Here is an 18,071-nt window from a genome sequence, read left to right on the forward strand (position 1 = left end):
TGTATCAAGTGATGTTTGTTTATATGATAATTTTGACATATAAATGCAAAACGGTACATTTGTATCAAATGATACATTACATATTTATATATTTTAGAATCAAGAAAATACAATTAATGCATTTACTTGTTTGCATACAAATACAAATGATAAATTATACATAATCACGGTCAAATACAATATGCAACCAACTTACAGATACAAATACAAAATAATTATTTAAAATAAAAAGGCATCGACGAAAATAGAATACAAATACAAATATAATCTAAATATACAAACACAATAAAATCACAATACAAATATAATTTAAAATAAGATACAGACAATTATAAAATACAAATACAAAACAGTTTTTTAAAATACAAGTGCGTATTATATAAAATATAAATGATGATGTGAACTAACAAATACAAATATAAGTGCGAACTATAAAACACAAATACAATGCGAACTATAAAATACAAATACAAGCGTGAACTTTAGAATACGAATACTAATACAATTGTATCAATGAATAGAAAAATATAAATAACGATGTGACTACAAATACGATAAATAATTGTGGTATTTATGTTATCATCCATGACTTGTGCTCGAGTAGTCATATTTTTTAAAAATACAAAAAATATAAAATATAAAAAAATGATAAAGAAAATAAGTAAAAAAAAAAAAGCTAGAAAAAAAATCAAAGAATAAGGGAAAAGAAAAAAGAGAAATGAAAGTTAGAGATAGAAGAAAGGAAAAAATAAAAGGAAAAAAATAGGGAAAATAGAAAAAGAAAAAGAAAAAAATGCGAGGAAAACACGAAAAAAACAATAAAAATAAAAAAGTAGTATTTTTGGTGAGATTAAATATGTAGTTGTCACGCCTCAAATCCTATTGGGGAGGACTGGCACCCGTAACCGAGGAGGTTCGAGAGAACCAGCTCATAACCTTATACTTCCCATGCATACCTCTATGACAACCCGAAATTCGGACAGCATCATGTCACATATAAAAGGAAATAATCACTTGTATAAGCTCGAGCAAACATATATATGTATATACAATACTTGGCCGTTGAAGACATCACGTCTATTAACAAAACACCACCTTGACTGTACATTAGGTCTATAAAGCCTCTAGACAATACACAGAGTTTAACTAAGGACAGGACACACCCCGCCATATAACTAACTTCTATACAATACCAAAAGTGACTGGATATGACACGGAAAGCCCCGAAGCAAACTGGAGCTCACCAAAAGCAGCTGGATATCCTGGCTTCTACTTGTGCGGTGTATGAGCTGAGGTACCTGTGCCTGCAGCATGAAATGCAGGTCCCCCGTGGGGGACGTCGGTACGAAATATGTACTGAGTATGTAAAGCTGTAGATAATCACATATGATATAGGAGCTCAATAGAAATCAGAAACAAGTGAATAAATCGTAATAGGAGTGGATCACACTTACTAGAACTTGTGACAACCTGTACATTGTATTTATTCAATCACTTTACCTTCGTTCTTATCATCTTTGTAATTATTACTATATTGTACTGTGACCATTAGGCTGTCTCCAGTACATATCAACTGAGATCGACCCATGATAGGCTTATGCCCTTAGGATACCACCCATAAACACATAAATAGGGATCGACCCATGATAGGCTTATGCCCCTGGGATACCACCCGATAAGAGAGAACTTCCATCACTTATTTCAATTAATCTTTGAGATTGTTATTTCGGTCGCCACCGCATTTTTGATACTTTGAAACAATGATACATCAATAAGAGACATATAAATAGACCATAAATGCAATAACAATGAAGTAAGAACTCATTGGCACATCAATGAAGTGTTTTGGAGTCATCAACGTCATAACAATGAAGTAGGAACTTATTGGTATATCAATGAAATGTTTTGGAGTCATTAATAGCACATGGATCTTGTTTGACTAACCGGATACCTTCTGACATTCATTAGTGCAATAAACATGTAAGATTTGGAAGACAAGTAAGTATTGGAATGTCTTGACATCTTGTAGGATGGAAACAAGTTCATTGGTAACGTAGGACATCATACAAAACCATTATGGATCACATGTTATTGAATAACTTTGGAAACTTTCTTAATAGAACAATTGTTCACTTTCATGCCAAAGATATGGTATAGAGTATGCTTTACATACCTGACTGTCAACCTTCAATACTAGTCCCAAATGGACTTTCCGTCTTTTCGAATTACTTATCTACAATGAACATATATAGCAATCTAGTATTAGCGACCAAACGTCATAATTCAATTATTTGAATTCATCAAACTAGTGGTTAAGTAGTAAGCCTTAATTACACCATAAAGGGTGTCACTTTAACCCTCTTATACTCCAATTACATTCACATGACATGCATATTCATACAACATCCTCCAATATCAAGTTTGGATTCATTTATCCTTCCAACCAATCCATTAAATCAAATTGAGCCATAGACATAAATAATCATCAATTCAATAGTATATCACCATATCCACCTTCCGTAACTCAATTACCATATCCACCTTCCACAATTCAATACAACCAAACCATGCAAAATAGTCCATAACCCTATTTTTATCACCTTCCAATAACAACCAATACATATAATCCTCTATCACACATATACATATGGAAAAGAACAAAGGCAAACAATATTCATACCTTAGAATTCACCACTTGATTATGCAATCCTGTTTGCACAAATAATAGATGCCGTTCAAAGCTCTCGAGATGACAAATACAGTTATCGGATTACTTTGGAATTTCAACGGTTGAATCAAAAGTAATTTAAAGGTCAAATTTGGCTAGGGTTTGTTCTTTCTCAATGATTGATGATGAAAATGAGTTTTTGAACTTATATACATGTATATATACACATATTCCCATCCATGATATAATAGAAAATGACCAAAATGCCTTTAAAATTTAAATAATGTTAAATCTGTCCTTTGGTGGACTGTTTTGATAAGCTAAAGTAGATCGACCATAACTCTTTGCTCCGATATCGGATTTGGGTGAAATTGGTATCGTTGGAAGGATAATTCAAAGGGCTTTCATTTCATATAAAGTAGGCCACTCAGTTCGTCCTGTACAAGGAGTTATGGTCGTTTGGAGTTGACCCTAAAAATCTGTTTTGATAGGCTGAAGTAAAACGAGTATAACTCCTTACTTAGACGTTGGATTTGGATGAAACCAATTGCATTGGAAAGAAGACTCAAAGATCTTTCTTTTCATAGGTCGCAGCTCTCCCAGTTCATTATATTAAGGGAGTTATGATCGTTCGAAATTGACCTAAAAATTCGGCTGGTCTCAGTAGTTTGTGTGCAGGAAATTTTCCTGCACATTTACTATTCCCAAATATTCCGGCCACCGTTTTATAGTTTCGAACATGCTCGATTATATCCGAAACCTATCCATTTTTGGAAATCTTTATATCGTTGGAAAGCTTATTCAATAACCTTCGCATGGAACCATCGATGGACAAATTCCGGTATAAATAAAATAAAAAAATTAATTCCATATAAATAAGACCAATACACGTACTTGAATACGCCAATACACGTACTTGAATACGGGGTGTTACCGTAGTGTTTTTATGTTTTTTTATGAATACATATCACTTAGTAAAATTGAATACAATGGTTGTGAATCGAACACAACGGTTAAATAGGTACTATATTTATATTTTATATGAATACAGATTATTGATAAAATCTAATACAACAGGCGTAAATTAAATATAACGGCTATAAATGGTAATTATGTAAAACATAGCTATGAAAAGTAAGTTTTACAGTAATGTATAGCTATTTCTGAAAGATCCCCAATAGAAAACATGTTTGTTAATCGAATCCAAAAATAAAAGAAGCTAATAACAGAGTACCTAGAGTTTAAAAAATTTAAGTTCGAGCGGACTAAAATATAATATATGATGTACAAATTTAGTGTCGTATTGTAGGAGGAGGATGAAGAGGTGAAAATTGGTATAAAGTCATCTCTAAATAAGGAATCTTCAAGCATTTTAAGTCGACAATTAAAAAAAATAGAAGGATCAGCAACGTATGACACAATGTATTGAAGCTCCACATGATGTATGGGGTTGCATCTGATGTCCTATATGTCATAAAAATGTGCAACCAAAATTGGAGATGAGCTCTATAGAGTAGTTGTTAGGTCGACTTTGTTGCACGAATATAGTATTGATCAGTCTAGAACTCGCACGTTCAAGGATGAATTTAGAAGAATTGTGAATGTTTTGATGAATGTGTAAGCACATTGAAAGAGACAAGATTAGGAATAAGGATATACAAAGCAAGATGGTGGAACAACCAGCGTGACACATAATATATAAATAATAAAATTGAGATAGTTCAGACGTGCAAAGAGGAAAAGTAGAGATGTCTCAACAAGGAGGTATGAAAAGGTTGAGATTGATAGATTTAAGAGAGATCAATATAGATCAAGAAATAATTGAAAATAAGTGATTAGACAAGATATGATACACCATTTCACTGAAGATATGATCCGAATAGCAAAGCATGAAAGTAGAAAATTAAGATAGCGACTTAGTAGATCATAATTCAAATAATCTATAGTTTGGAAATTTATCTATAATTAAGTAAATTTTCAAAATATCTATAATTTATTTAAATCATAATTTTTTTTCTAATTTTAAATTTATATTTAATTAAATAAATTCACTAAATTGAGGCTTAGAGAGAAAAGAAAGCTTCATTTTAAAAACTTAGATGAAACATTTAAAAAAGGAAAAAATGTCAAATTTACCCCTTTGTGTTGGAAAGACGACTATATATATCATTCGTAATATTTTGAATCAAATCTATTTTTGTTATCATACTTCGAGGTTAAATTTATCTTTTTATTATGAAAAAAATGTCTAAATACACCCTTCGTCATACATTAGGATTAAATTTAACCCCAATGTCATACTTTAGGGTCATATTACCCTCGTTGTAAAGAAGCTTTTCACATATATCTTTTCTTTTACAAAATACTCAAATCAACATTAAATGACCCTTTTCATTTTTTTTAAAAAAATACTCTAATCTAATCCGTCAGATCTGATCCACGAAAAATACACAAACAAATATTTCCGCCCTCAATTTTGTTGGTTGAATTTTCCCAAAAAACAAATACACGTCTCTTTCAACATGCAGTATTGATAAGTTGTTTACAAATAAACAAAAAGTAAAATAAAATGGGATAACCCAAAAGTATAGAATCATAGAAAATGTCTAGTACAATATCTGCTCGTGTTCAATTATGTTAAAATTTTAAAATTTGATATGCAATTTTATATGCATATAGATTCTAGAATTCGCGTAAAGTTTTCTGAGCAAATAACATGATGAAAAATTTATGTATAGTTCAAATTGTATATATAAATTAAGAATGAATGGATGTCACGATTGACATATGAGGAGACCTCTTAACTCAATCATTTAGAGAAATATTTAGTGGGTCCAATTTATTACATCTGACAGTGAAGTGCCATTTATCATGACCTTTGCATCCATGAATTGGGGGAGGAATATATTTGTTTGTGTTTGTAATAATGCATATTCATTTTTCATGAACTATGCATCGATAAATATCCAGTGACTTAATCTCATACAAAAATTTAACCAACAGAACGAAGTAGGGTATATTTGTTTGGCCTATTGTGGTTCGGGTTGGATCGTGAGGATAATGATTAGGATTTTTTATTTTTTTAGAAAAAAAAAACAGAACATTTAATATTGATTTGAATTTTTCTATTAAAGGAATGATATATACGAAAAGTTTTTAATAATAAGGATAAATTTGCTCCCCGAGTTTGATATTAAAGATAGATTTGACCCCAAAATAGGACAAACATATATTTAACCAATTTCTTAAGTAGAAGATAAATTTAAATCAAAATTGGACGGATAAATTTAACCCCAAATTAAGATAAAAAATACATTTAACTAATAAAACAGTGATAAATAAAGCTAACAATTGTTTGTTTTGGAAGATAAGATGATGATACTATTCTACTAGCATTTTGAATACTGTAGATCGCAAAGTTTTGTTTTTTATCGCTAAAGATTTTGTTGGGTTTCAAATTCTTGGAAGAATTCCAGGGTTTGGGGTGTGTGTGGGCACAATGGAGACCCTTCAAGATCTGATCGAACAAGTTAAAGTTCGAGCGGTTTGGTGGGGTTTGTGTATATTTGCTGTTTGTTACTTTTTAACTCGTAAGTTGAGTTCTACCCCCCCTCACATGATGTTTTTGTGGCTACTTTATTACAGTTTTCAGCCCCCTCTAGCTCCATCCCTGCATGTTGTGAGCACAATAAATGGATCAATGACAGTAAAAGACTCCTTCTTTGTGGAGTTTCTTCAGTACTGTTTTTGGAAGGAAGATTAATACATTGGTTACTAAGTTTGTTGGACCTTTACACTGGGCTCTCTTTGACAGTTATAATTTGATGATGTTACTATTAGAATGCTTAGAAGGGGGAGACGTGGAGTAACTGGTAAAGTAGCTGACATGTGAGCAGGAGGTTACACATTCAAGCTATGGATACAGTGCATGGGGCTGCGCTTTTTAAATTTTATTAGAATGCTTAAACATGCGCTCAATTTGTTGGTCTTGTTTATTTATTGCTAGCAGAGAAACTTCAACTGCTGTTGTGAAACTTTTAATCAATTTTGAGCGAGGTTGGATTTAAAAGAAAAACTCTCAAATTATTATTTCTTTGTCCTTTTAGATTTAGTATGTTGTCAGTGATCTTCTGAGGGGTGGTTCCATTGACCACTTCCGCTACTTCAATTTTGTTTTATACTCCAACAAATGTAGTATCTTCAATCAAAATTTCCAGAAAAAAAAAGGGGAAGGGATAGATGTGCAAGCTTTTTACCACCCTTCATACTTCAACAACATGCTTTCTTTGAGTAAATTATCATACTTCTGAGTATTCATGCAATTTTGGTGGTAAATTGTTTGTCACAACCATCAATTTTCTCTTCTATTCTTGCGTCATGGTTGTTTTTGGATTCATCTCTTGACTGCAGACACCAGTACATCAATGTGGATGAATTTACCTGTAGCTGTGCTCTTGGTTTCTGGATCACGCATATTGTTTAATGAAGTAGACTTCCGCTGGAAAGTTCGGAATGTCCGACCACCAACATACTTGACACACTTGGAAAAGAAGCAGCTATCTGTGAATGATAGTCGACTTTCTACCTTACCGCCCACACTGAAATGGAAGAGGAAAATCGGTTCTCCACTAGTAGAGGCAGCAGCAGAGGTGTTTATTGGCAAGGTTTTGCATGATTTTGTGATAGATTTGTGGTACTCCGATATTACGCCTGACAAGGAGGTACCAGAGCTGATACATGAAATAGTCATGGATGTCCTTGGTGAAATATCTGGAAGAGCCAAAGAAATTAACCTTGTAGAGTTGTGACAAGGTATTTATTTCCCAGTCATCCCTCTTACTTAAATAGAGATGACACTATGGGGAAGGGAACACCTATCCCCAACTTACTACATGGGTAGGAATTTTACGGAAGGAACCCTTTCTTTTTTCTTTCTATAGGTGGGTTCGATGTAAATGTACTAGCATCAACTTAGTTCTAGATTTTTCTTTTTTTTTTTCTATCAATATATGCCTTACTTACATGCTAAAAAACACGTATCCTCATACCCTGCGATCACCTCCCTTCCTTATAGCTACCTTTTTGAGGATGGGAAACTGCTTCTCACATATAATAGCCGTAGTAATGCATGAAAATATTGACTTAAAAGAAAGAAGTTATCATGGTAGCCAAAGAATTTACAAAAGAAAAAATGAAGTGGTCTGACAATACTTTTAGTTAAGTATTGACTATTCTCACTGTTCATTTGGAATCCTACTATTGAACTATACTATTCATTGTTAATAACTTATTCATGAAAGGATATGGCTTGGTTGTCCCCCATTTCCCACTTATGACCCCCTCTTATCACTCTGCTAGGGGCAGGGTGGAACATTTCCTTGACTGCTGCTCCCATTGCTATTCTTAAAAATGAATCTTTCTTTGTTATTCTATCTGTTGTTTCTCAATTTATGACTGTTGTATTGGTTTTGAATCACCAGCAATTGAAACAACTTATCTAATTTTTAGGGATATGGTGGACCTGGTAGGAGATCAGCTAGACCTTTTCTGCAGAAACCAGGCAGCTATTGGTGTGAATGTCATGGGTACATTGTCTTCAGAAGAAAGGGATGAAAGGTTGAAGCACCATCTCTTGGTCTCTAAAGAACTTCATCCTGCTTTGATATCCGCTGAGAGTGAGTGGAGTGTTCTGATGGAAAAATCGACTCTTTCTCAATTGACACACCTTGCATGCTATCTAATGCTTCTTTTATAGGTACTTCAACGGCTCATGGGTGGAATCTTAGCTGTTGTGCTAAGACCCAGAGAAGCACAAAGCCCCTTAGTTCGATGTATTGCCAGAGAACTATTAACTTCTCTAGTGGTACAACCTCTTCTGAATTTTGCAAGCCCTGGGTGAGTTAATCTCTTACAAATTTGTACTGTCAAAATTTAGTTCTCATTATACATAACTTTGTCTAACATATATCTGTAATTTCAGTCGGCTAGGTTTATACCCTGGAATTAGAAGGTTGTTTGTTTGGTCATGCATTACCTTGAGAAGAAGATTCTTATAGTATAGCTGCTAATTTGTTGTAAGGATCTAAAGTTGTTGATTAATGCCTTGTTGTCTCCATTAAATGTTACCAGTGAGAACTAAGACGCATTGTGCTGCCTCCACAGTTAGGGTATTGAGTATATTTTTTGTTTTTACATGTGGAATATATTAGATTCAGTGTGGTTTTTTTTGGTCATGATATCTAGGTCTCCATAGCTATGAAATTTGAATATTTATGTTTAGGATGTCACCAATATATTACACTTGAGCGGCTAAGTCAACTAGTCCAATGCTTAGATTGTTCTTGGTGATTACGGTTAAGAAAGTTCTAATGATTCTTTTCTCCCCATTCGTGATTCTGTATGTTATTTCCTTTTGAGTACTGAGATGATTGGAAAGAAACAAAAGAGAGGATCTAGATCCCCTCCACCCAAAAACCCGAAAAAAGAGAAAAAAAATGAAGAGGAAGAGCTCTGGGAGAGAGTGGAAAAATGATTCCCCCCGGGCTCAGCATATTATTTTTTTTCTTTTTCTGCTTTTTGTTACTGCAGTTGGTGTTTGACGAGGAGGAAGATTTAGGTCAGAGGGCACATGGTATATGTTTTCAGCTAATATAGGATAATTATATGAATTGAAACGATGGGATAAGGCTCAATGGACTAGTAAAATTTTCTAGTCAAGTAGTCAAAATGAACTGTATTTACAATTTATCTTTTGATGTGAAGAGTCTTTTGTGGAGGATGCTGTATCCATTTTGCCATTTATGAAACCTTGAAAAGCATGCCAGCATAGTATTTATGCCGATGAATATATGTTACAACAACAACAACAAACCCAGTGTATTCCCACATAGTGGGGTCTGGGGAGGGTAAGATGTACGCAGTCCATACCACTACCTCCGATGAATATATGTTACCATTTTAAAAAATTTACAGAACAATTTATGTTATCCTCATGGAAAGGAGAACTTAAAAGGTCTAGTGGTTACTTGTCTATCTGGGAACTGTTGCCTCTAAGGACATTTGAAGCACATATCTGAGTCCTGGGATGACTTTTTAATCAGTTTGAAAGACAAACAAAAATCCTTTCTGATCTCAGGGAACAAATGGTACTTTTGGTTTTATCTTTTTACAATGCTACCTACATGTTGAAGATGTTCAGTAAAAGTTATGACCATGTTGGTGTTCAATGTTCTTTATAATGTGAATTGAGGACATCTTCTCCTTCTAAATATAGAACACTGCCTTGATTTGTGTAAACTGAAAGTTTCTTGCAGTTCATGAAGTTTTCAGCTTATTGGACTTCAGTAAAAGATGATGAACTTTCAAGAGATTTTATTTGAGAGGCAGACCAATAATTTTAAATATAGTCATTTCCTGCTTTCCAGTTTTGTGGGAGGGGGTTGGTGTTGGGTTAATTGGGGCCACTTATCATCTAGGTTGTGATTTGCTCAATTATGAAAATACGTAAAAGAATTCCCAATGACCTATTGTTCGACCTTTGATTTGCCGTGTAAGTGCCAAGACTATTAAACCCATGTATGGGGTTGTTTTTGGCGAGAAATTAGTGATCTAGATTAGTAATTATGGCCTTTTAATTGTAACTCAGTACTGTTTTTTCCTCGCTACTAAGGTGCTCTTAGAGCTTCCCAAGATTTAACTGCTGATATGGATCAAATGTTCTTGCACTCTTTTAATTGATCACTGTACAAATGGGTGTAGCGAATCTCACCTTTGATTCACATTCTTGATTGATCAATCTGGCTTGCCCAACAAGATACTGAAGATTTATTTATGAGCAAAGTTGGTGGATCCATTATATCAGAATTCTATAGTGCAGAGTTTACGAATGCAGTACCTAGCGCTATGAGTGCTTCAGATGTGGTGATTCGTGGTGAGGGACATCATCGTCCAAAGCTGAAGTGCAGGGTAGGTGAATTCTCCTCGATCTTTCCGTCATACTCCAAAATATGTCCCAAGAAGTCAAGCTGGCTGATGAGAAATTTAAAACTTATGTGGTGTTGTATAATCAATTTCATGAGCTATGGTCTTAGATCTTTGACTTCTGTCTTGTAAGATTCTTGACCCCGAATACTGTTTCCTCCTGCCCCATGTTTTGGGTGCATATTTTGAGAAGCTGGGCTCAAAATCTTTTGCTGTATATTCAATCGCAGTTACTGATGTCAATAACAACACTTGGTTTGTAAAGAGAAGGTATTGTTTTCATGTATATATATTAACTACTTAATGGTGCCATATCATCTAAAAACATCTCCATTTCAGTGTTATTATGTTGGCACTTTTATTGCATTGCATTTTAAGAAGTCCCTTTAAACACTGAACAAGTTAATTTTTCAACTTCTGCTCTGGCTTTGTTTAGCTTATATCTTCCTATTGGGTGCTATTTAAGCAGATACAGGAACTTTGAGAGATTGGATAGACACCTGAAGGACATTCCTAATTACACATTGCATTTGCCTCCTAAAAGGATATTTTCGTCGAGTACAGAAGATGCATTCGTTCATCAGCATTGCATTCAGCTTGACAAATATCTTCAAGTACAGTTCTGCACTGCTTTTTTATTTATTTGTAATATTTATGCTTTCTGGTTGCTTTAAATATTTTCTCTCTAACAGGATCTCTTGACAATTGCCAATGTGGCTGAGCAACATGAAGTGTGGGATTTTCTCAGTGCCTCTTCCAAGGTACATATTCCTTGAAGTTTGTTAGGTCTTTTACCATCATTCATATAGATTTAGGCTGTTCCAACCCAAACTAATACCTGTTTATGTCTATGAAGAACTATTCCTTCGGTAAATCTTCTTTAGTACTGAGAACGCTGGCGGGTACTTCACTTCTTCTAACAAACATGTTTGTGTTCTTTATTTATGTGATGAATCTGGTGTTTCCGTTGGATATTTTTACATTTGTATACTCGTATACATGGAAAGTGGTAAGGGTAAACCTGTTGATGACTGGAATAATAAATCTCCATTGAAGGCCAGAATAACTTGTACCAAGTTTCTTCACATAGGATGCAGTTTGGGTATCTGATTCCAACGTCTGATAATGCTACATTCTTGAAGTGAGTTGGGGAGTCCGCTTTGCTAAACTATAAAATTAAATTTGAACAGAGTATTGTACTAATTAAATGACAATGTGAGGCAAAATGTCTCTTGCTTGTTTCTCAGTATATCATCTGCAGTCATGAAGTTTAAGTAGTTTGCTCAATTAATTGTGTTAGAACAGAGTTAACTTCTTAAGCTAGATATTGCTCCGTTACCTATAAACAGGTGTCTTGGATTCACTGAATTGTCAAGTTATCAATATATGTTTTCTTCTCTCATCTCTCACATGATATCTGGCCTACCTTTGTAGGTCATTCCCCCACTCGTAAGTCCACATGCAAATACATGAGTGAACCCCAGAGTTGGTTACACATGTGGAAGGGTGTTGAGTTATATAATAGTGTCTTAGTTCGAGTATATAGCGGCATCCTAAGGTCTTTGACAAGTTCATTTTTGTCCTAAGTTTTGGGTTGGATGCTCAAACTTGTACATGGTATCAGAAATCCTACGATCTTGCTAGACCTCAGCAGGGCAGTCTTATGCCGGTCTTCGGCCGAAGCTTCGTTTCTTTCCATATTTTTCATCTTCTTGTCCTTTCTTGGACCATTTTGGCACCAGAACTTCTTCTCGACTCTAATGATGTTCATGCAAAACTATGACCACAAAAAAGTTCTCAAGCAAAAAGATGTAATAGGGTGGAGGAAGGCCAATGACTACGAAAAGTTTTTGGCTGTTCTTCGCAGGAATTTTAGTGAGTAATTGTTAGAATGTTTTGTAGTGAAAACTTTGTGGTGTACCAATGTATAAGAAGCTTTAATCAATCAGTCAGCTAATATATACTCCTACATCTTCCTCTGATTGCTTAAGAATGAACTTTAATGAGTGAGTTACCTGGTATATGGTAGTTACTTTATTTTGTTATTATCTGATTGAACTCATCCATTGTGACAACAGTTAACGTGGATGATGCTGTGGATGATATTGTGCGTCAATTTAAAGGCGTTTCTGATGGCTTGATGCATAAAGTTCTTGGCTCTCCTTCATCTTCTTATGAACCTACTACCTGTACTTCAGACAGACATTTGTCTTGGAACGTGGAGGAAATAAATAAACTGGCTTCAACGCAAAGTACCTCTGAGTCAGTTAATAGCTTTTCCGACAATGATGACAGTGATAAAGACGGAAACCATGGGCAGGAGGAAGTAGGACCTCGTTCAGAAGCCAATGGGTTGCATTCAGACAATGAGTTGAATTCTAAAGAATCCCCCCCTCCGGTGGGGTTAAACGTGACGAAGAGCTGATAAGCTCAGCGACTGACTTGAAGAGTGGTTCTGGATTACGACTTGAATCTTCCAGTTCTGGAGGATTTCCAGAGACAAGTTTGGCAGTAGTTCCCAGTCAACAAGAGGATCCAGTTGGAGTGCCACCAGAGGTATCTCTTTCTTCTTCTTCTCCTTTTTCTACATCTTGTCTGTCGGGTATGCTTTGGGTGAAACATATAGAAGTTCTGATCTTCTTTAGAAATTTGTTCTGCTGAAAACATGAAGGAAGACCAAGTAATTGAATAGACGTACTACAAGACATCTGGACTTAGGAATCGTGTCTTATCAGAGGGTAGCAAGTGAATGCATATGACCACATCTTTTTCTGAATATTTGGATGCGTCATTTGTATCGAGGAGTTGATTAACATGCTTTATCAAGGTTCAAATTAGGTGAGTTAATCAATCCGGTCTAATCCATGTCTGGAATGCCTCTCAATAGGATTACTTATACACTAGGGCCAAGGTTTACCCAAGGATAACTTTCCCTTCAGTTAAAGAGCAACGAAAGGGGGTTAAAGTTTATTTTTCAGAAAAGGTTGGTATACTTCCATATAAGAGTATGTTTTTGCTCAAACATAAATAAAATCTTATTACTTTATCCAAAAAAATCTGGGAGAGAGATATTACTGTGAAACAACTGAAAAAGATTATGGGCATTCCATTTGGTAGGGAGTAATAATTGCCTGATGCTTGTCTAGTTCATTGGAGAGTTTGGATGCAGTCTGTGATTTCGGATTCAGCATGAGAGATATTTTCAAGTTAGGTTCTTGTCGGCCTTCTGATCAAATGATATCAACTGTATTTCATCTTACACATTTCGGTAGGGATGGCAGTGGAGAAGGTTGAGACTTGACCCGCTAAAATTTCAACCCCACCCCCACCCCACTTTATTGTCCGTTATTTTTTTTCTTCCTTTTGTTACTTTGTTAAAATAGACAACTTTATAATTTCATTACTTTTACAAATGGAGACTTTATATTGCTTTAGCAAAAGTCAAAATGCAACTGTAAGTAAAATAGCAAATCCAATAATTTCTGAATGACCTACTAAATAGATCGCCATCACATTCATTAGTATTTGGTAATTTATTTTTGCTAACCATTCTAAACTGTATGGGTTTTTACCTAGAATAATGTGACATGATTCACTTAAAAAAAATCTAAGAATACTATTGAAAGAAATAATTACAAAGTTACTCATTATCTCTGTTATCAACTTGAATGGTCAAATAATTCGATTTTGAAGAAATATAAAGAAAACTATCTTTAAAAGAAACATGTTACTTGTAATTAGTCAGTAATTTTTATCTGTAGCAACTCAATGATTCTTCAATAAATGGAAAAAGAAAATTAAAAGTTATTTTAAAATAGAAAAGATAGAGAAGCGAAAAAGAAACAGTTACAAATTAGAGATAGCAGTGAACTGGAAAAAAATTAGAGAAATGAATCTAAAATGAAGGTGTTCGGAACCAGAAGTTTCATCCCCCAATCCGGCCCACCCCACCAAGTTTTCTCCGAAAACCAGTTTAACCTGCCCTGCCCTGCATCGGCTTAAACCTGCTCAGCCCCTCCCCACTGCCACCCCTGATTATTTCTCGCTCCAGCCGGCTACTGGTGCTTGATTTTGTGCTGGACTGCTTTTCTCTTTTCCCCCTTTTGTATCACACGCTTTAGTTTTGCTTACTCATTCTCATGCTGGTTTTTTCCTTTCAGTGGACGCCACCCAATTTAAGCATACCTATCTTGAATTTGGTGGACAAGATTTTTCAGCTGTACAGAAGAGGCTGGCTAAGGTGATGACAACATGTTTTTTTACTTCTCTACTGCCTATCCCATTCCCTCTTGGTATCAAATTGAGAGTTATTTTCCTACATTTAACTTCTCTTTAATAATTTCACAATTGAATTGGTTTCATCATCCATGTTTAACATCTTCATCCTTAATTTGGTTCCTAAAAATGATTTAGAAGGGTCAATATAATATTTGATTTGGAATTATGCCAAAACTACAGACTTCCATCTTGATAAGCTGAACTACTAATGCATGCACATTCTTCCCATGTGAATACATGAAGGAGAGAAGGAGATTATCCAGGATTTCACAGATTTAGATATGGTTTCAACAAAATTGTACAAAATGTATAAATGTCCTCGCCACTTCATTAAGTATTGGTTCTTTTTGGGACTTTCACCATAAAGCCATAACTCCCACATTTTCTTCCTCCCCTACATCGCGCAGCGTCCGTTCACTGGTGGGGAAAGGGAAAGAGCAGCCATGGTTCTTCTCTAAAATTTCAAGTCTTTTTTGGGTGTTCTTCCAACATTTACAGTGAATTACCCTTCCATTTGTTGATCAAATTATGTGTTAGATATACTCTCTGTGTTTCTGGATGTGTGTTTGTGCCAGGAGATCATATTAAGAATTCCCATTTATAGATTTGCTTTTTGCTGTTCTCTTGCTCTTGCCTTCTGATTGTTGGCCTCGAGCTCTATAGTTCTCAATGAGCTGAATTTTAACAGTGGGAGTATACATTTCTCTTCAATGATTGCACAAAAGAAGTATTAAATTGAATAAAATCTTTATTTTTGTGGATCCTGATTGCTCATTGTTCATGATGTGCACTAAACTCGGAAATATCAAATTAGCGACAAACTCCTTTCTTTTGATTGTTTGAGAAATACCAAAGAATGAAGCTACAGATCTGGAAAATAGTGAGTTAGGACATTTAGGTGAATTGGGGGATTTAGGATGAAAGGCAGCAAAGCCCCTAAAAGACTAATATTTAATGAGGTGACAAGAACAGTTAAAGTAAATTAAGAAGTGGGCAGGGTGTAACCTACCACACTTGTGTTACTGGTTGTCATAACCCTGCATGAAAGTTATCTTGTATGTGTATTATCTCCATGATATGCCATCATTAACGACCATCTAACATAGCCATTTTTGTTCTCGCAGAAGACAGGTATTTTGGATATCAAAGGAAATTATGCAGTTAATGATGGAGGATGCTATTGATGATTGGCTGTTAAGGCATTCGTTGGCTATGGAGAGACGATGTTATTGCTCACGGAATAAGATGGATTCAAGATGTAAGCATTTAGTTTTCTGATTTTAACTTTTGCATCTTAATTGCTTACCGTTGAATCAATTTTTTTTGGCTTCTGCTTCTGGAGTTACTGTATTTACAACTTGCATCAACTAAATGACAAATGAAAAAAATTATTGATTGATGAGGAGAGATATTTTGGAACTACAAAACGGACTATGGTGCAGAATCCCTTTTAGCGAACCTTAGTGCAGGTTCCTTTTTTGGGAGTTTTGACATGTTATGCCTCAAGAATCTTTTTCACAACACTGGATTTTCTCCTTGAGTTTTCTTCAAAATAAAGGCATGTGGCAATTTGTCAATGTTTCACAATTTAATCCTTGATCATTGATGTAATAAACTTAATTATTTCAATGTTATTTTAGCATGTGAATCATCTAGCATGATAACATTTTTGTTTTAAACTTGACGTGGCAGCATTTATGAAAAATAGATATTTGACAGAAGACAACAGCATGAATGAAGGTAAATTTGGAGTTAAATTCTCTTGTTCTTAATTTAGTCTGCAGATGTTATTGCTACAGAAATGAATGAAGGTATCTGTTTGTGATGATTAACTGATAATGTTTGTCGTAGCCTCGTAGGATAGCTTGATTTTTTTGCTAAGGGAAGCTGAGGAAGCACAGAGGTGTGAGACACGAGACGAAGGAGGAACCATCACTTTTTTAATAGAGTTTAGAGTTAGGATCAAAATTATCACCATTTACATACATTCAATGACTATAAAGTGATAGTATATATAGATTGAAGGACAAAAAAATGAAATTTGATCCAAGAATAGATGCTGTAATAAATAAATGATAAAAATAGTCACTACAAAAATAGTACTCCAAGGTACTGTTGCAATTGTGTCATGTTTTATCTAGTTAGTACATCTAATAAGAAATTTCCAATTTGCAGTGTACAATTGACTATATAAAAGAATATTTCAATATCATATGTGTTTACATATTGATTCTTTTAACTAGTTTACTGTGAAAATGAAATTGGTGAATCTCTTAATAACCCTGGAAAATTGGTGGTGGTGGTGAGGCGTATAGCGAGCCCAATGTTGGGGGAAGAACGACGTCCTCAAAAGTGGGTGGAGCTGGTGCTGGTGCTGAGTGGCTAGGTAGTGGAGGTGAGGCTACAGGTGGTGGTGATGAGGCTACTGGTTTTGGAGGTGAGGCCATCGGTGGTGGTGTTGAGTGGACGGGTAGTGGAGGTGAGGCCACTGGTTTTGGAGGTGAGGCCACTAGTGGTGGTGGTGAATGGGCGGGAAGTGGAGGTAAGGCTATTGGTTTTGGAGGTGAGGCCACTGGTGGTGGTGGTGACTGGACGGGAAGTGGAGGTGAGGCCACTGGTGGTGGTGGTGAGGCTACTGGTTTTGGAGGTAAGGCTACTGGTGGTGGTGGTGACTGGACTGGAAGTGGAGGTGAGGCCACTGGTGGTAGTGGTGACGCGACGGGAAGTGGAGGTGAGGCTACTGGTTTTGGAGGTAAGGCCATTGGTGGTGGTGGTGAGGCTACTGGTTTTGGAGGTGAGGCCACTGGTGGTGGCGGAGAGGTGACGGGAAGTGGAGGTGAGGCCACTGGTGGTGGAAGTGGTGGTGGTGAGGCCACTAGTGGTGGCGGAGAGGCGACGGGAAGTGGGGGTGAGGCCACTAGTGGTGGAAGTGGAGGTGAGGCTACTGGTTTTGGAGGTGAGGCCACTGGTGGTAGTGGTGAGGCGACGGGAAGTGGAGGTGAGGCTACTGGTTTCGGAGGTGAGGCCACTGGTGGTGGTGGTGAGGCTACTGGTTTTGGAGGTGAGGCTATTGGTTGTGGAAGTGGGGGTGAGGCTACTGGTTTAGGAGGTGAGGCCACTGGTGGTGGAAGTGGAGGTGAGGCTA

General features: G+C 35.8%; 1 protein-coding gene across 1 annotated transcript in view; it reads left to right on the plus strand.

Moving 5' to 3' along the window:
* Positions 1–6,047: 6,047 nt before the first annotated feature.
* LOC107840353 overlaps positions 6,048–18,071 on the plus strand; it is a gene marked incomplete at its 5' end in the record, with an annotated part of 15,525 nt that continues 3,501 nt past the window's right edge. The window contains 15 exon segments of the mRNA XM_047395649.1: positions 6,048–6,258; positions 7,079–7,468; positions 8,164–8,354; positions 8,424–8,563; positions 10,540–10,766; positions 10,768–10,918; positions 11,118–11,262; positions 11,341–11,409; positions 11,505–11,550; positions 12,727–13,049; positions 13,052–13,204; positions 14,809–14,888; positions 16,051–16,125; positions 16,127–16,184; positions 17,234–18,062. Coding sequence (XP_047251605.1) covers positions 6,048–6,258; positions 7,079–7,468; positions 8,164–8,354; positions 8,424–8,563; positions 10,540–10,766; positions 10,768–10,918; positions 11,118–11,262; positions 11,341–11,409; positions 11,505–11,550; positions 12,727–13,049; positions 13,052–13,204; positions 14,809–14,888; positions 16,051–16,125; positions 16,127–16,184; positions 17,234–18,062 — 3,088 coding nt within the window.

The sequence above is a fragment of the Capsicum annuum genome, chromosome 8 (assembly GCF_002878395.1).
Source record: "Capsicum annuum cultivar UCD-10X-F1 chromosome 8, UCD10Xv1.1, whole genome shotgun sequence".
Classification (NCBI taxonomy): Eukaryota; Viridiplantae; Streptophyta; class Magnoliopsida; order Solanales; family Solanaceae; genus Capsicum; species Capsicum annuum.